Below are 14,381 nucleotides of genomic sequence, written 5' to 3' on the forward strand. Positions count from 1 at the left end.
ACAATGTGATATTTACACATGTGTGTGAGACTTACTTCACTTAAAAGTATGCTCTCAAGGTTCATCCATTCAGCTATAAATGTCTCAAGTTTATTCCTATATGGATAGGCAGTACTCCATTGTGCAAATAGGCTGAGCCATTTTTTTATTTTAATTTTTTAATAGATTGCAAATTGAATATAAATTATTTACAAACATAAATGAATATAACAATAAAAATTGTCCAAAATAAAAATGAAGAAAGAATTTACAGATCAGTCATAATAGTTCACTGTGTCAAAACCAAGAAACTTATATTCATATAATTAGAATTCTCAAAGTGGAAAGGAGTAGGCAATAAATACTTAAAGATTTAAAATTTCTGAATTTAGTACAATTTATAATAAATACCATATTTCCAAGAAAAATGAACCTTTAGCACAAGAAATTTAAATAAAATCATACCAAGATACACAAAAATGAAATTGTCCAAAATTTATTGTAAAGAAAAAAATCATTAAAGCATATACATAAAAAACATTAGCTATGGAAGAACAAAATTAAATAGCACCTTATTCCACATTAGAAAGAAAAAAAAAAAAGGACCAAGTGTGTGAGAAACTAGACTAATTAAAGGACTGAAAGAAAAGATCTGTCCTCTTTGAATTTTATACTTAGCAAACATACCTTTGAAACTAAAAGTAAGATTTTCTAGTTATACAAACTTGAAATATTTTAATACCTCTAGAAGTAGCATATAGGAAATAAAGAGCATAATTCAGCAGTATGGTCTTGGATGAACAATAAAGTGCTCTCAATATGATAGCTATGCAGGACTATATAAAAATATATTAGATGAACCCTTATTTAAAGGTCATTGCAGATTTCTATGAAACAGTACCAATCTCATGTTGGGTTATACACATTTTTTTTCACATATATGTGTGTGTATGTGTGTGTAAAAGACAGAGAAGTAATATAAAGTCAACAGAAAATAGAAATATACGTTTTAAAGTTTCTAATACGAGGAGAAGATACCATACGATGTCTTTTAAATAAATTGTAAGTCAAAGATACAGTATAAATCTTAGAACAAAAATTAAGATGAAGCAATATTCAGAAAATTAAATACTAATTAATTAAAAGTTAATTGTTTCGAAACAATTGAACTAAGAAAAAGTTTTCATAATAGCAAATAAGTACTAAGAGTAAAACATAAGATAAATACTGGAATGGCAAATAAATGACCAGCCCTTCTAACAGTTTGAGGATAGGATATCGCACAAAGTTCTAGTGTGTTGTGGACATGCATAATGACCATGACAGTTACTGGTGGCTAGGCGTCACTTGTGGAACTGAGCTACAGCTATTTCTTTGAAATCCACCCTGTAGACTCAGGTGGAATCATGACCCATAAAGTGGAAGAGAAGTCCATTTGTAGAGTGTGTTGATGGAAATATTTTGCTGCTGAATACAAAAGAATAACTGAAAAACTACTATTGTATACCTCTTATTGTCCTGTGTTTAATTCTTTGCCCTATTTGGCAGGTTCTTTCCATTCTCATTCACGGGGCTGTGATCAATTTGCTCCCTCTCTAGAACATCACTTAGTAGTCTGTGTAGGCTTGACTTTGTCATCATGAAATTCTTTAGTTGTTTTTTGTCATGGAAGTATTTCACTTCTCCATTATACTTGAAAGAGAGTTTTGCAGGGTATATCAGTCTGAGTTGGAATTTGTTTTCTTGCAAGACTTGAAGTACTTTGCTCCATGCTTTTCTTGACTTGATGGTTTGTGAAGAGAAATCTGCTGTTATTCTGATGGGTTTCCCTTTAAATGCGATCTGCTTCTTTTCTTTAGCGGCTTTTAGTATACTGTTCCTCTGCTGAATTTCTGGTATCTTGATTATTATATGTCTGGGTGTGGTTTTAATTGAGTTGATGTTATTTGGAGTTCTATAAGCTTCCGTTACAGGAATGTCAGATTGTTGCCCCATATTTGGAAAGTTTTCTGCTATTACTTCTGCCCATATTCTTTTTATATCATTTGTACTGACTCTTTCCTTCTCATTGATGCCTATTAGCCTCATATTGTTCATCTTTGCATCGTCTTGCAGGTATTGAATTATTTTTTCCTACATCCTAGTTGTTTTTAAAAGATCTTTTCTTACTTTTTACTAGCTGCAATGGTGTCTTTAAGGTCAGAAAGTCTATTATCACTTTCACTCAAACGGTTTTGCCAGCTTGAGGTTTTAATTTCCTGTATATCATTTTGAACCTGCTTCATACATTCTATTTCTCTCCTAAATTGCTTATGCAAAGGTTCCATCATTTTTATATTCTGCTCTATTTTTTATCAGTGTATTCTTTAGAAGCACTTAATGGGGCCAGGGAGATGGCTCAGTGGAATAAGCGCTTCCCTGGCAAGCACAAGGGCCTGAGTTCAATCCCTGGTTCCACCAAAAAAAAAAAAAAAAGCACTTAGTTCTTCTTTTATTATAGTCACCACTGCATTTTTTAGTTCCAAAATTATTTTTGATTTGACTTCTTCTATACCTTTCTGCAGTTGTTTCTTTACTGTCAACGCTATTATTTCAGAGATGTCCAGTGTGTGATTTCCAGTTTCCTCAGTGCTAGTGTCTTCTGCATTTGTACTAGGTGGACTCGGGGCCTGAGACTGCATTTTGTTCCTTCTCTTTGTCATTTTGTATACCACTGTTTTCTGACCTTTGGTGTAGAGCTTAGATAGAGTTATTACCTTAGCACCAGGTCCAGATCTAAGAAGTTCAGATTCCTCCAGGTGGGTGTTGCTTGGATTTGGCTGCTGTGCTCCACTTCTTTCCGCTGTAGTCATTAGAGCTGAGCCCTTTGTGTCACTCTGGCAAGATATTCTGCTCCTGAATCAGCTGGGTGGGTCTTGCCTCTAGCTTCTTTGCAGGGAGTTCTGCTGAAGGTTTCTGCACTGGGCCTGCACTCTGGGTCAAATGAGGATTCAGTGGGCCCAAGGTAGTCTCATTCACATACTGGGCCTGAGCTCTGGGTCAATTTAGGATCTGGTGGCCTGGGTCCTCCCACTCACACGCCAGGCCTGTGCTCTGGGTCTATTCAGAATCCGGCGGGCCCTGTGTTGTCTCCCTCATGCTGGGCCTGTGCTTTGGGTCTATTCAGGATCTGATGGGCCTGGGTCGTCTCACTCACACGTCAGGCCACGTGCAGACTCAGGTGACAGGGACAGGGCTCCAGGAATCCAAGCAGGACAGGCAGTGACTGCAAGCTCCAGGGTTGAGCTGCTTGAGCCATTTTTATTCATTCATCAATTGATGGGCATTTGGGTTGTTCCCAAGATTGGCTATTATAAACTATGGCACTGTAACACAGGTGCACATATATTGCTGTGCTGTGCTGCCTTTAATCCTTTTGGGAAGATACCAAGAAGGAGAATGGCTAGGTCAAAGGAGACTTCTACTGCTGGTTTTTTTTTTTTTTTTTTGAGGAATCTCCACACTGATTCCCACAGTGATTTCACCAGTCTGTACTCCTATCAACAGTGGAGAAGGGTTGCTTTTTCCCTGCAGCTCCATGATCATTTGTTATTGGTTGATTTCATGAAAGGAGCTATTCTTTCTAGGGTGAGATGGAATCTCAGAATTGTTTTAATGTGCATCTCTCCCATGTCCAGAGATGTGGACCAGTTCTACTTCTTCATCTGAGATGTATTCAACTCAGATGCCCATTTGTGATTGGACCTTTAAGTTTGGGGAGGGGGGTCTTTTTTTAATTCTTTGTGTGTTCTAGATATTTGTTCTTTGAGGAACAATGGGATAAGATTTCTTTTCTTACTCTGTAGGTTGTCTTTTCACTCTGCTGTTTTCTTTAGCTGCTCTAAAGCTTTTTAATGAGGTGAGATCTCAGTTAGTGATCTTTCTAGTATTCCCCATGCAATTGGAGTTTTGTTCATGAAGTCTTTGCCTACACCTATATCTTCAAAAATTCTGTCTATTCTCTCTTCCAGCAGATTTAATGTTTCTGTTTTTAATGTTTAGATCTTTGATTCATTTTGATTTTAGTTCAATGCATGATGATAAATGTGGGTCTAGTTTTAGTTTTCAGGATGTGGAAAGCCAGTTTTTCCAGCACCATTTATTAAAGAGACTATCTTTCTTCCACTGAAAGTGTTGGACTCTTTTGTCAAAGAAAAGATGGCCCAATGTGCTTGGAAATGTTTCTGCATTCTCTATTCAGTTTCATTGAGCCCCAGGTCTGTGTTTTTGCCAGTTCCATGCTGATTTTATCACAGTAGTTTGTAGTATAATTCCAAGTCACGGATTGTGATGCCCCCTGCCTTGCCTTTGTTGCCCAGAACTGCTTCTGTTATTTAAAGTCTCTTCTGGTTCCAAATGAATTTTAGCTTTGTTTTGTGTATCTCTGAGAGGCATGCTAATGATATTTTGATTAGGATTACATTAAATCTGTGTAACAATTTTGGGAGCATTGCCATTTTCACTATTTTAATTCTTTCTACCCAACAAGAAGAGGTATATTTCCATTTTCTGGTATCTCCTTTGATCTCCTTTTTCAGAGTACTGTAGTTTTCAATATGGAGATCTTTTATGTTCTTTGATAGATTGATTCCTAAGTATTTCATTTTGGGGGCAGCTATTGCAAAAGGTGTTTTCCCCTAATTTCTCTCTCCATGAATTATTTGTGTACAGGAATGTTATGGATTGTTGTTGTTTTTTTTTTTTTTTTTTTTTTTTTTTTGTATTTTTGAGACAGGGTTTCACTATGCAATTCAGACTGGTTTTGAACTCACTTTGTAGCTCAGGCTGCCTCAAACTCAAACTCACTGCACTCTTCTGGCCTCAGCCTCCCAGGTTCTGGGATTACAGGCATATACCACCACACCCAACTGCTACTCATTTTTGAGGAATGACTGTCCAGCTATGCTACACTACTGAAAAAAATAAGTCTTATGGTGGAGCTTTTGGATTCTTCTATGTACAACATCATGTCGTCCACAAACAATGATAATTTAACCTTTTCCTTTCCTATCTTTATTGTTTCTTTTCTTGTCAAATTGCTATGGCTGTTTCCAAAACCGTATTGAAGAACTGTGGTGGTATGGACACCCTTGTCATGTCCCTGATTTTAGAGTGGAAGCTTTCATTTTTTGACCATCTAGTATGATGTTGGTTGATGGTTTGTTATAGATGGCTTTTATCAGATTGAGATAAAGACCATCTAATCCAGTTTTCTGTAGTTTTATCATGAATGGTTGGACTTCTTCAAATGCTTTTCTTGCATCTATTAAGATGATCATGTGATTTTTGCCCTTGGCTCTGTTGATATGGTGTATACTTTTATGGATTTGTGTCTGTTGAACCATCACTGCATCCCTGGGGTGAATCTTACTTGGTCATAGCATATGATCTTCTTGATGATTGGCTGTACTCTGTTTGCCAGCATCTTATTGAGGATTTTTGCATCTATTTTCATTAGAGTGGGCTGTAGTTCTGTCTTTTGCTTGAGTCCTTCTCTAGTTTTGGTATCAGGGGGTAATACTAGCTTTCAGGAATAACTTTGGGAGTATTGCATGCCTTTCAATTTCATTGGAGTTTGAGGAGTAATGCATTAGATCTTCTCTAAATTTCTTGTAGAAGAGCCAGCCAAATAGCTCAGAGGATTAAAGCACCTACAAGCAGATACAGGGACCAGGAGTTTGATCCCCAGGCCTGCCGTGCTGGCCCCACCCCCAGAGCATGCTGAGATGGTGATTGAGACTGTGTGTGGTAATGCGTCCCTGTAATCCCAGCTCTTGGGCGGCTGTAAACAGGCAGATCACTATGAGTCTGATTTAGTATTAAGACCCTGAACACTATGTAGACCCTTCCCTAAAATACAAATAAATAAGTAAATAAATTTATTGTAGAATACAGCTGTGAATGTATCAGAGACTAGATTTTTCTTTGTTGGCAAGTTTTTAATTACATTTTTTATTTCATTGACTCATATTGGGTTATTTAGAATTTTTATATTTTTTTATTCAACTTTGGTAATCCTATTTGTTCAGTGTTTTCCATTTTATTAAAGTTTCTCCAAGTAGATATTGACAATCTTTTGGATTTCACAGGATCAGTTGTAATTTCATCTTTTTCATTTCTAATTACATGAATTTGAGTTTTTTCTTTCCTTGATAAGGTTGGCTAAGTGTTTATCAATTCTATTAATTTCTCAAAGAACCAGCTCTTTGATTCATTGTATTGTTTTCTGACTCTCAATTGCATTAATTTCTGCTATCTTCTTCATAATTTCCTCCCTCATATGAGCTTTGTGTTTGACTTGTTCTTCTTATTCTAGATGTTTGAAGTTCAAACTTAGGTTATTTATTTGAGCTTATTCTGTTTTCCTGATATGGGAATTCATCACTATACATTTCCCTCACATGACTGCCTTTATTGTGTCCTCTAAGCTCTGGTAGGCTGTATTAACATTATCATTTAATTGTAGATACTGTTTCATTTTTTTCTTTAATTTTATTTGTGACTTATTGGTTGTTCAGGAGAGTATCATTTAATTTCCATGTGTTTTGTAATTTTTGTGGTTTCTTTCATCATTTATTTCCAGTATCATTGTACTAAAAACTGGTAATATGTGTGTGATAATTTCAATTCCTTCCCATTTAATTAAACATGTTCTGTGGCCTGTTTGTGGTCTATTTTGGAAAATATCCTATGCACAGCTGTAAAGAACATATATTCTGATATTGTAGAGTATAATACTCAGTAGGCATACTAAGTACACTTGCTTACAGGCTTAGTTCAGTTCTGATATTTCTTCGTTGATTTTTTATTTAGTTGATTTATTTGTGATATTAGGGTATTAAATTTCCCCCATTACAATTGTATTATTGCTTATTTTTTTCTCATATCCGTTAATATTTGCTTTATGCAGTTGGGTGCACCTGCATTTGGTGCATATATATTTATGATTGTTACTTCCTATTGGTGTTTTCCCTTAGTAAGTGTGTAGTGACCTTCATTATCTCTTTTAATAAGGTTTGGCTGAACTGCACATTGTTTGCAAACAGAATAATTACTCCTATTTTTCCTGAGTTCCTGTCACATGGAATATTATTTTCCATCTTTCAACTTCCAATTTAAGAAATTCTTTTTTAGTTAAATGTGTTTCTTATATTCATATTGTTGGATCTCATTTCTTCATCCATTCTGCTGAATGGTGAATTGAGACCATTTATACTGAATATTGATCTATCTATCTATATCCTTTTTGTATTATTTTCCTGCTGATAGTTTCCTGTCTTGCCCCTCTATTTAATTGCTTGCCCATCCTGATGGCTTCTCTCTATTGATATTCTGGAGATTATGGCCTCTGAGCTCTCTTTCTAGACTATCTTTTAGAACATTTTGTAGATCTAATTTATTGGTCCTAAATTTTTTAGGTGTTCTTTGTCATGGAAGTTTCTTATTTCTCCATTAATTCTGAAAGATAGTTTTTCAGACTACATCAATCTTGATTGCATGTTGTTTTCTTTCAGGATTTGAAATACTTCACTGCAAGCTTTCTCCCAGACTTAGATATTTGTGTTGAGAAGTCTGCTGTGATTCTGATGGGCTTTCCTTCATAGATGATTTTTTTCTTTCCTCTAACAGCTTTTAATATTCTATTCTTATACTGAATTTCTGGGATTTTGATTATTATATAGTTTAGTGTTGATTTATTTTGGTCATGAAATCTAAGTCTGTTCCACCTGATCTCCCATCGTCCTTCCTGGAGGATATTAAATCAGATCCCAGATGTCATGTAGTTTCACCCAGGAACATTCTAGCTTCTAGCTTCATCAGATAAGAACATGATGCCATCTTCATACCCTCCCCAAAGTGAAGCTGATTGCTAATATGATTTAATAACCAATCCATGCTTAGAGTTTCTCATTGATTTGCAGTAGTTTTACAATCAGATTATTTAAATCAGGATCCAAAGTTCACACATTGCATTTGGTGGCTATTTTTCTTGATTTTAATCTAAAACAATTGTCTTTTCATTTTACCTTAAAAGTATTTAATTACAAATGGAGAATTCTTATTTTCATAGCTTTGAATTTGCCTGATTCTACCCTTGAACTGGTGTTTAATATGTTCTTCTATTCTCTGTATTTCCTGTAAGCTGGCAGTTGGATATTTAAATATGATTCAGCACATTTATAGAGCTTTCACTAAGTGTAAAGATTGAAATACTAAAGAGGCAGTATTTCATTGATGGAAATATGGACCCAGTCAACAAACAGAGGGTTGAATGGGTTATAAAGTTGAAAGACGAAGACCATTTTCAGAGAGCTTACTGTATGAAAGAGTCATTAGACCACATGCCACTGTCAGCTAGCAGATGGTGACAAGTACCTCAAGACATTTATAAACAGGAGTGCAGAGGTGGAAGCTAATTTTTAAAGCTATATAAAATTGTTCAGAAGTTTTAAAGCCAATTTCAGGTGTAGAGGAAATAGTAAACTACTAATTTTTTAAAAGGTCTTTCCTGAGGAAGGCAAGCTTCTTTTTAAAAAAAATTTATTCTTTTCTATTTATTGGGTACAGGGTCTCGCTATACAGCTCACACTTATACAGATCCTACTGTCTCAGCCTCCCCAAGACTGGGATTACAGGTGTGCATCACCGCGGCATGGCATGTGGTACCAGGCGCTGAACCCGGGTCCTTGCACTTGTAAAGCAGGCACTCAGACCACTGAGCTATCTCCCCAGCCCCTTGTTTCTTGAGAAGTATGTCTTAAAGGAGGAAGAGAGAGAGAGAGAGAGAGAGAGAGAGAGAGAGAGAGAGAGAGAGAGAGAAACTTTGATTTGCCATGAACTTTAGTGGATTTTATTTATTTGTATAGGAGTTCTATATTGAGCTAACATGTACTCACTATAAGGCTAGGATCCATGGGGGTGTCCATCACCAGGTGTTGCATAGAGTATTCCAGGTGCAGAGAGGGGAAGCATCTGGCATAAGCTACTTCTTAACTCTGTAACACAGCCATTGTGAGTTCACTGTGTATCAGCCGGTTATCTACTCAGTAAGCAACTCCTTCCCGTTGGCCTGGCTCTGGCATCTGGATGGTGCTGCAGAATTAGCAGGCCTGTCCTGCCCTCCCCGACTTTGGGTGGTGAGGAAGCTGACCCCCATATCAGAGACTACAGTGTGAATTTGCTGTGAGCTGAAAAATAGAGGAGAGCTAAGGCAAAGATTCATGCCTTGGCCCTGAACCTTCTGCTTTTACCTTTCTTCCTGGCCAGACAGTCAACAGTGCCTGGCCCTGCTCTTTCCATGTACAAAACTTTCACTTAAATATGAAGGAAGGTAAAAATCCCCTTTCAATAACTTTGAATAGCTTAGGAGACAAAGGTTCTCACAGACACACAGTAACATGTATATTGGTAACATCATGTGTATTTTCTTTATTCTAACTTCTTAAAAAGGTTTCGTGCTAAAAAGCACTTTCCAAGAAATGAAAAATAACAAGAGCCTAGGAAGGGTTCACATAAGGAGATCCTGTCACTGATTCCTACCTAATTTTCCTGCCAATGGGGCAGGATTTTATCCCACGTATCTCCAGGTATCAGCTCTTTACTAAATAAAGGACTTCAGGCCATCTGTCAATAATCCTGACTATCCATTCAAGTTCAGAAAGATTACTATGGAATCTAGGGATAGGAGGCTGCTATGAGTAAATGCACTAGGGTATTGTTCTCAGAAGAATATATAGAGAATGTGTATATAAAGAATGTATGTGCCTAATGATTTATTAAATTATGAAGGTGTTTGGATTTCTCCTTTGTGTCTTCTAACTTTGTCTGTTTTCTCACTTTGTTTAGATAATCAAAAAGTCTATTCGCTTAGGTGGGGTGAAGTTAACCTAATAAGCAACTGTTCTCAGTATTACCCAAATCGCTACTATGAAAAAGAAATGGAGTGTGCAGGTAAGTGCCACGTAGGCTTTTGTTGCTGTTACTTTAATAAAATAATGTGGGCTGGCACCTTTTTTTTTTTTTTTTTTTTTTTTGTTGTTGTTTTGTTTTTTTTTTTAATTAAAAAAGGGCTTATTTAGTTCACACTTGTAGACTTCAGGGCAGGGGACACCACAGATGTAGGCATGTGCCAGGAAGTAGGTGACCCCACAAAAGGACAGGAGGCCAGGAAAAGGGAGAGGGCCAGGCTTGCTCCTTTTGTGACAACTGGCTTAATCCCGCTGGCCCAAGACCTTCCTGTAGGGCCACCTCTTAACCTGACCACACTGAGGCATAGGGATCCCGGGAGAAAACTCAGACCATTCCAACAGTGATTGAAAACTTTCACCAGAAGGTGAGAAGTGTGCTCCCATGTTGAAATGGAGCTCAGGACTGCAGTGGGTTGAGTCACACAAAATCCGCTAGAAGCCAGGGTCATAGGTAAGAAGACAGACTCTGAGGTTTGTCTGCCTAGGGTTCAAGGTTGCCACATTAGCTCATCTGTTTGTGCTTTGTTTCATCTGTTAAATGGGCAAAATATAATTTACCTCATTGGCTTGTGGTGCAAATTAAAATACTGTCAGGAAAGTACAAGAAAGCCGAATATTCATTAAACCCATTTGCTGGAGGAGATGGGAAGATATGGCATTCTTTTTTTTTTTTTTTTGATATGGCATTCTTGATGGACAGAGGGAAACGTCTGACTTTCTCTTTCTTAGGCACAACTGATGGTTCCATTGATGCCTGTAAAGGGGACTCTGGGGGGCCCCTCGTCTGTACAAATGCCAACAACGTGACTTATGTTTGGGGCATTGTGAGTTGGGGTGAAAACTGTGGACAGCCAGAGTTCCCAGGAGTTTACACCAAAGTGGCCAATTACTTTGACTGGATCAGCTATCATGTGGGAAGGGCTCTTATTTCTCAGTACAATGTCTGAAATGGTGATCTTCCTACCAGAACTTTCACTTTAATTGAATCAAACTGTAAACTTTTCTGCTTTCCTTAGAGAAAAAAAAAAAAGGAAACAAATTTTACTAGATACAGTATCATTAAAGTTCTCATCAAAGTGTTTGCCAAATTGGAATTTTTGCTGTGCAATTCTCAAATAAATATTTTGGTCAAACAACACTGAGCTATACTTCAGCCTACATGATTTATCAGAAAATTTGACTAAATTATCTCTGCATGTCAGGGTGATGTGTCCACTCTATTAAAGGTTTAGCTCTTTGAATGATATTGGCATTACATGGAGCCTGGGCTCAAACCCCAAGTGCAGCACCTGCTAAGCTTGACCTTGGGCAGTTGATCTTCTTTGTGTCTCATCTTCCATCTATGACATGGAATGTGTGAAAACAATACTACATACTTGCGTAAAACATTTGGCACTGCACCTATCACAGAATCATAACCGTAGGGAAAAGACAAGAGTAAAGGCCTTAGTGAGCGTTATTAAGGTCAGTAGGGAAACTTATGAAAAGCAGTTTCTGCCTGTACTGGTAGTCTCTGTAGTTAGGGAAATTAGAACGACAAAGGAGGGAAGGAAAAACTAGACAGAGGGGCACGGGGTAACATAATTACCATGAAAATTTATTAAGACGAGTTAACACTGAGGAAGCCAGAAAGGAAAGACCAGGACAACCAGCTCCCTCCTCCACCTGACACATGCAACAGTGGTAACAGGCAGACATCTAAAGACTCTTAATATGTAAAATACATTTGTATGCACGTACAGCTACACGTATACACAGAAATACATGTTCTCACTTTAACATCAGTACTGTGTCAGATCCACAGGCCCCCTTTACTTAATCATTATGTAAGCTGCCTTCCTAACACCCTCCCCTTCACTTTTTCATTACAAAGGGACAGGAAGAATCAAATGGTCAGAGGGACTGTGGGGAGACAGGCCTGGGGTCAAAGACAATCCAGGAAACATCAGAATCCAACAAGTCCTACCCAGGGGACTGGAAGGCAGAAGAACAGAGAAAGGACTTCCTGGGCTTTCTGCTCTGAAGCCCTCTAGCACCTCGGGGGCTGTCTATCCTCTTTTCTTTCCCCCAAATAAACCATCCTGTGTTACATAAACCTTGCCTTTTTATAGCTTTTGCCGCTGCCAGGTAGGGTCGCGGGGAGCTGCGTTTTCAGCAGCGCAGTGATGTCGCCTGCTGAGCGTGATGAGCTGGCCACCCTGGACAAAGGCAGCCTCACAGTTCTGGGCTTGTTTTTCTGCTTCACTATTAACATTTCTAAAAACAAAACAAACAAACAAAACCTCTGCCTTTGCTCCCTCACATTTTGCAGGTACTCTTTTGCCCTTTCTCCAAACCTCTCCATAGACACTACAACTGGACTAGCAACCTCAGGGAGTCAAATGTTACTGCAAGGACAGGTGTCTCGATCTCATCTCATCTTGGAGTCTTTGTAGCCCAAACAAAGAATAAAGCAGCATGCAGAGAAGTAATAGGAAAGGCAGAGATCTAGTAAAGGGAAAGTATGCACTTTAGCAGGAGTGAGCTGATGAGAAAGCTCGCCGACCCACCGACTCAGCACAGGCCAGCCTGTTTGGGGTTTGAGACTAAGGTGTGCTTGAGAGTTCCAAGCCAGTGGCCCTGCCAGTAACCAAAGTCCTCCCTTCAGAACGGGCAGGCAGAGCCAGAAGTGGTAACTCCAATAAGCTCTGTGGTTGGCTTTTCCTGGAATGTGGAGAGTTGTCAAGGGGGGTACGATTGAGAACCTTCACACTCATGTCCGAAGGGAGGGAGAGTTCTTGATTTTCTGTGGGCTCTGATAGAAGAAGCATAGCAATCAAAGCCCACCCACAATGCTAGCAATGTTATAATGGTCTTGGATTAGCCTTGCTTCCTCTAAACTGCAATTACAGGGCATACTCCTGGCTCACATTGAAGAAGGAAGTTAAAATTTTAAATGACAGCTTGCCCAGGATGCCTGCCAAGACCCAGCTGGCATGTTGGTAGGTCCCATAGCAGAACATTTATTCCTGTGTGTAACCCCTGTCTCTACTGCCTTTGTGTAACTGACAGCCGTGCAATGTAACATAAATGTAACAGGGCATTTCTTCCTTTCTATATCCCATGCTTTGTGTAACTGGCCTTGGAATGTAACTTGAGAGGTTCAGACTCCTTCAGCAATCCTCCAATCATAGACATCAAATCTGCCTAGGAACCTCCCCAAACTTTCCCCAAACCTCTCTAAGTTGGGCTGTGGCCCTCTGGAAGAGATTCCAGTCTGAAGCCCACAGGTGCCTCCCAACCTTTTCAGTGCCATTTCTTTCCGGGTTTGGTCTGTTTTCTGCAACATCAGAAATCTAGGAAGTGCTGTGAAAGAGGCAGGAGTGTACTTTTAGGTTGAAGTGTGGACCTTAGGGAAAGAAGGTGAGGGTAGGGCCCGAGTCAGGCTGCTAAGAAATATGGTGAGGACAGGGTGCCCTTTCGGTCTCCAGGAGCTGGAAGGCATCCTCCTCTGCTGTGAGCCTTTGGCTGGGCTGTCTGCCACACTCAGACCTCAGGACCACAGTGAATGAGCACCCTGGTCCTAACCTCTCCCCGAGACTGCTGTTCTCAGCTTTCTTCCCAGCATCTTTTCTCACTTTGCCAGTGATAGGTACTCAGCACAGCAGAGAAACAGGCAGAAGAAGGGAAAGGGGCTTAATTTCTTTGAGGACACAGGGACAACTGGAGGAAGATATATTCTCTCTCGATTGGAACAAGGGGACATTGAGGCTTTCATGGCCTTTTGTCAGGGTTGGAGTTTGGAGGGGATGTTTAGATTTACCTGAGGGAGCTGACTGGGGTCTTTCCTGAGGCAGCAGGAAGGGTGGAAGTAAATTACATCTTAGGCTAAGTTGGAGGACGGAGGTAGTCTTGGGGAAGATGGGCTTTGTTTTAAGGGCTTCAGCCATATTAGATGACCACCACGATGATTTTAGCAATCATAGTAGGGCCTGAACCTAGCAACCAGCAACAAAACGATTCTGAACACTTGCAAATCCCAACCTGGATCCTATGAGAATATTCTTGGGAGCAGCTGGGTTAATGAGAAAACTAGATATTTATAGCCCTGGTAAAAAGTAATGGAGTCGTTATTTGTGGATCTGGAAGAGAGACTTGGAAAAAGAGATGTCACTGTAACTATCAAGTTACAAAATAGCCTTGTGTAGGAAAATAGTGATTTCCTCAAGTTTTGTTGCATTCACATGCAGCCTGAAGTTTCCTTACCAGAAAGGGAAAAGTGAGTCGTACTATCACATCATTTTTTTCTTGCACAAAGTCTAAACCAGCATCTAGGTTACCCTGGTAACACTGGAGCACCACTATAGCCCTGGGCTGACGTCATTTTCCATTTTCCCCATCCCCCAACTACACCAC

The 14,381-nt window shown here is 39.0% G+C and overlaps 1 protein-coding gene across 2 annotated transcripts in view; it reads left to right on the forward strand.

Moving 5' to 3' along the window:
• Positions 1–11,134, forward strand: part of Cfi (complement factor I) — a 58,902-nt gene extending 47,768 nt beyond the window's left edge. For both annotated transcript variants that reach the window (XM_023710083.1, XM_023710084.1), the window contains exons 13-14: positions 9,865–9,969; positions 10,716–11,134. In XM_023710083.1, coding sequence (XP_023565851.1) covers positions 9,865–9,969; positions 10,716–10,933 — 323 coding nt within the window. In that variant the 3' untranslated portion in view covers positions 10,934–11,134. The remainder of the gene's footprint in view (positions 1–9,864; positions 9,970–10,715) is intronic.
• Positions 11,135–14,381: the final 3,247 nt, after the last annotated feature.

The sequence above is a fragment of the Octodon degus genome, unplaced genomic scaffold, assembly GCF_000260255.1.
Source record: "Octodon degus isolate 3935 unplaced genomic scaffold, OctDeg1.0 scaffold00016, whole genome shotgun sequence".
NCBI lineage: Eukaryota > Metazoa > Chordata > Mammalia > Rodentia > Octodontidae > Octodon > Octodon degus.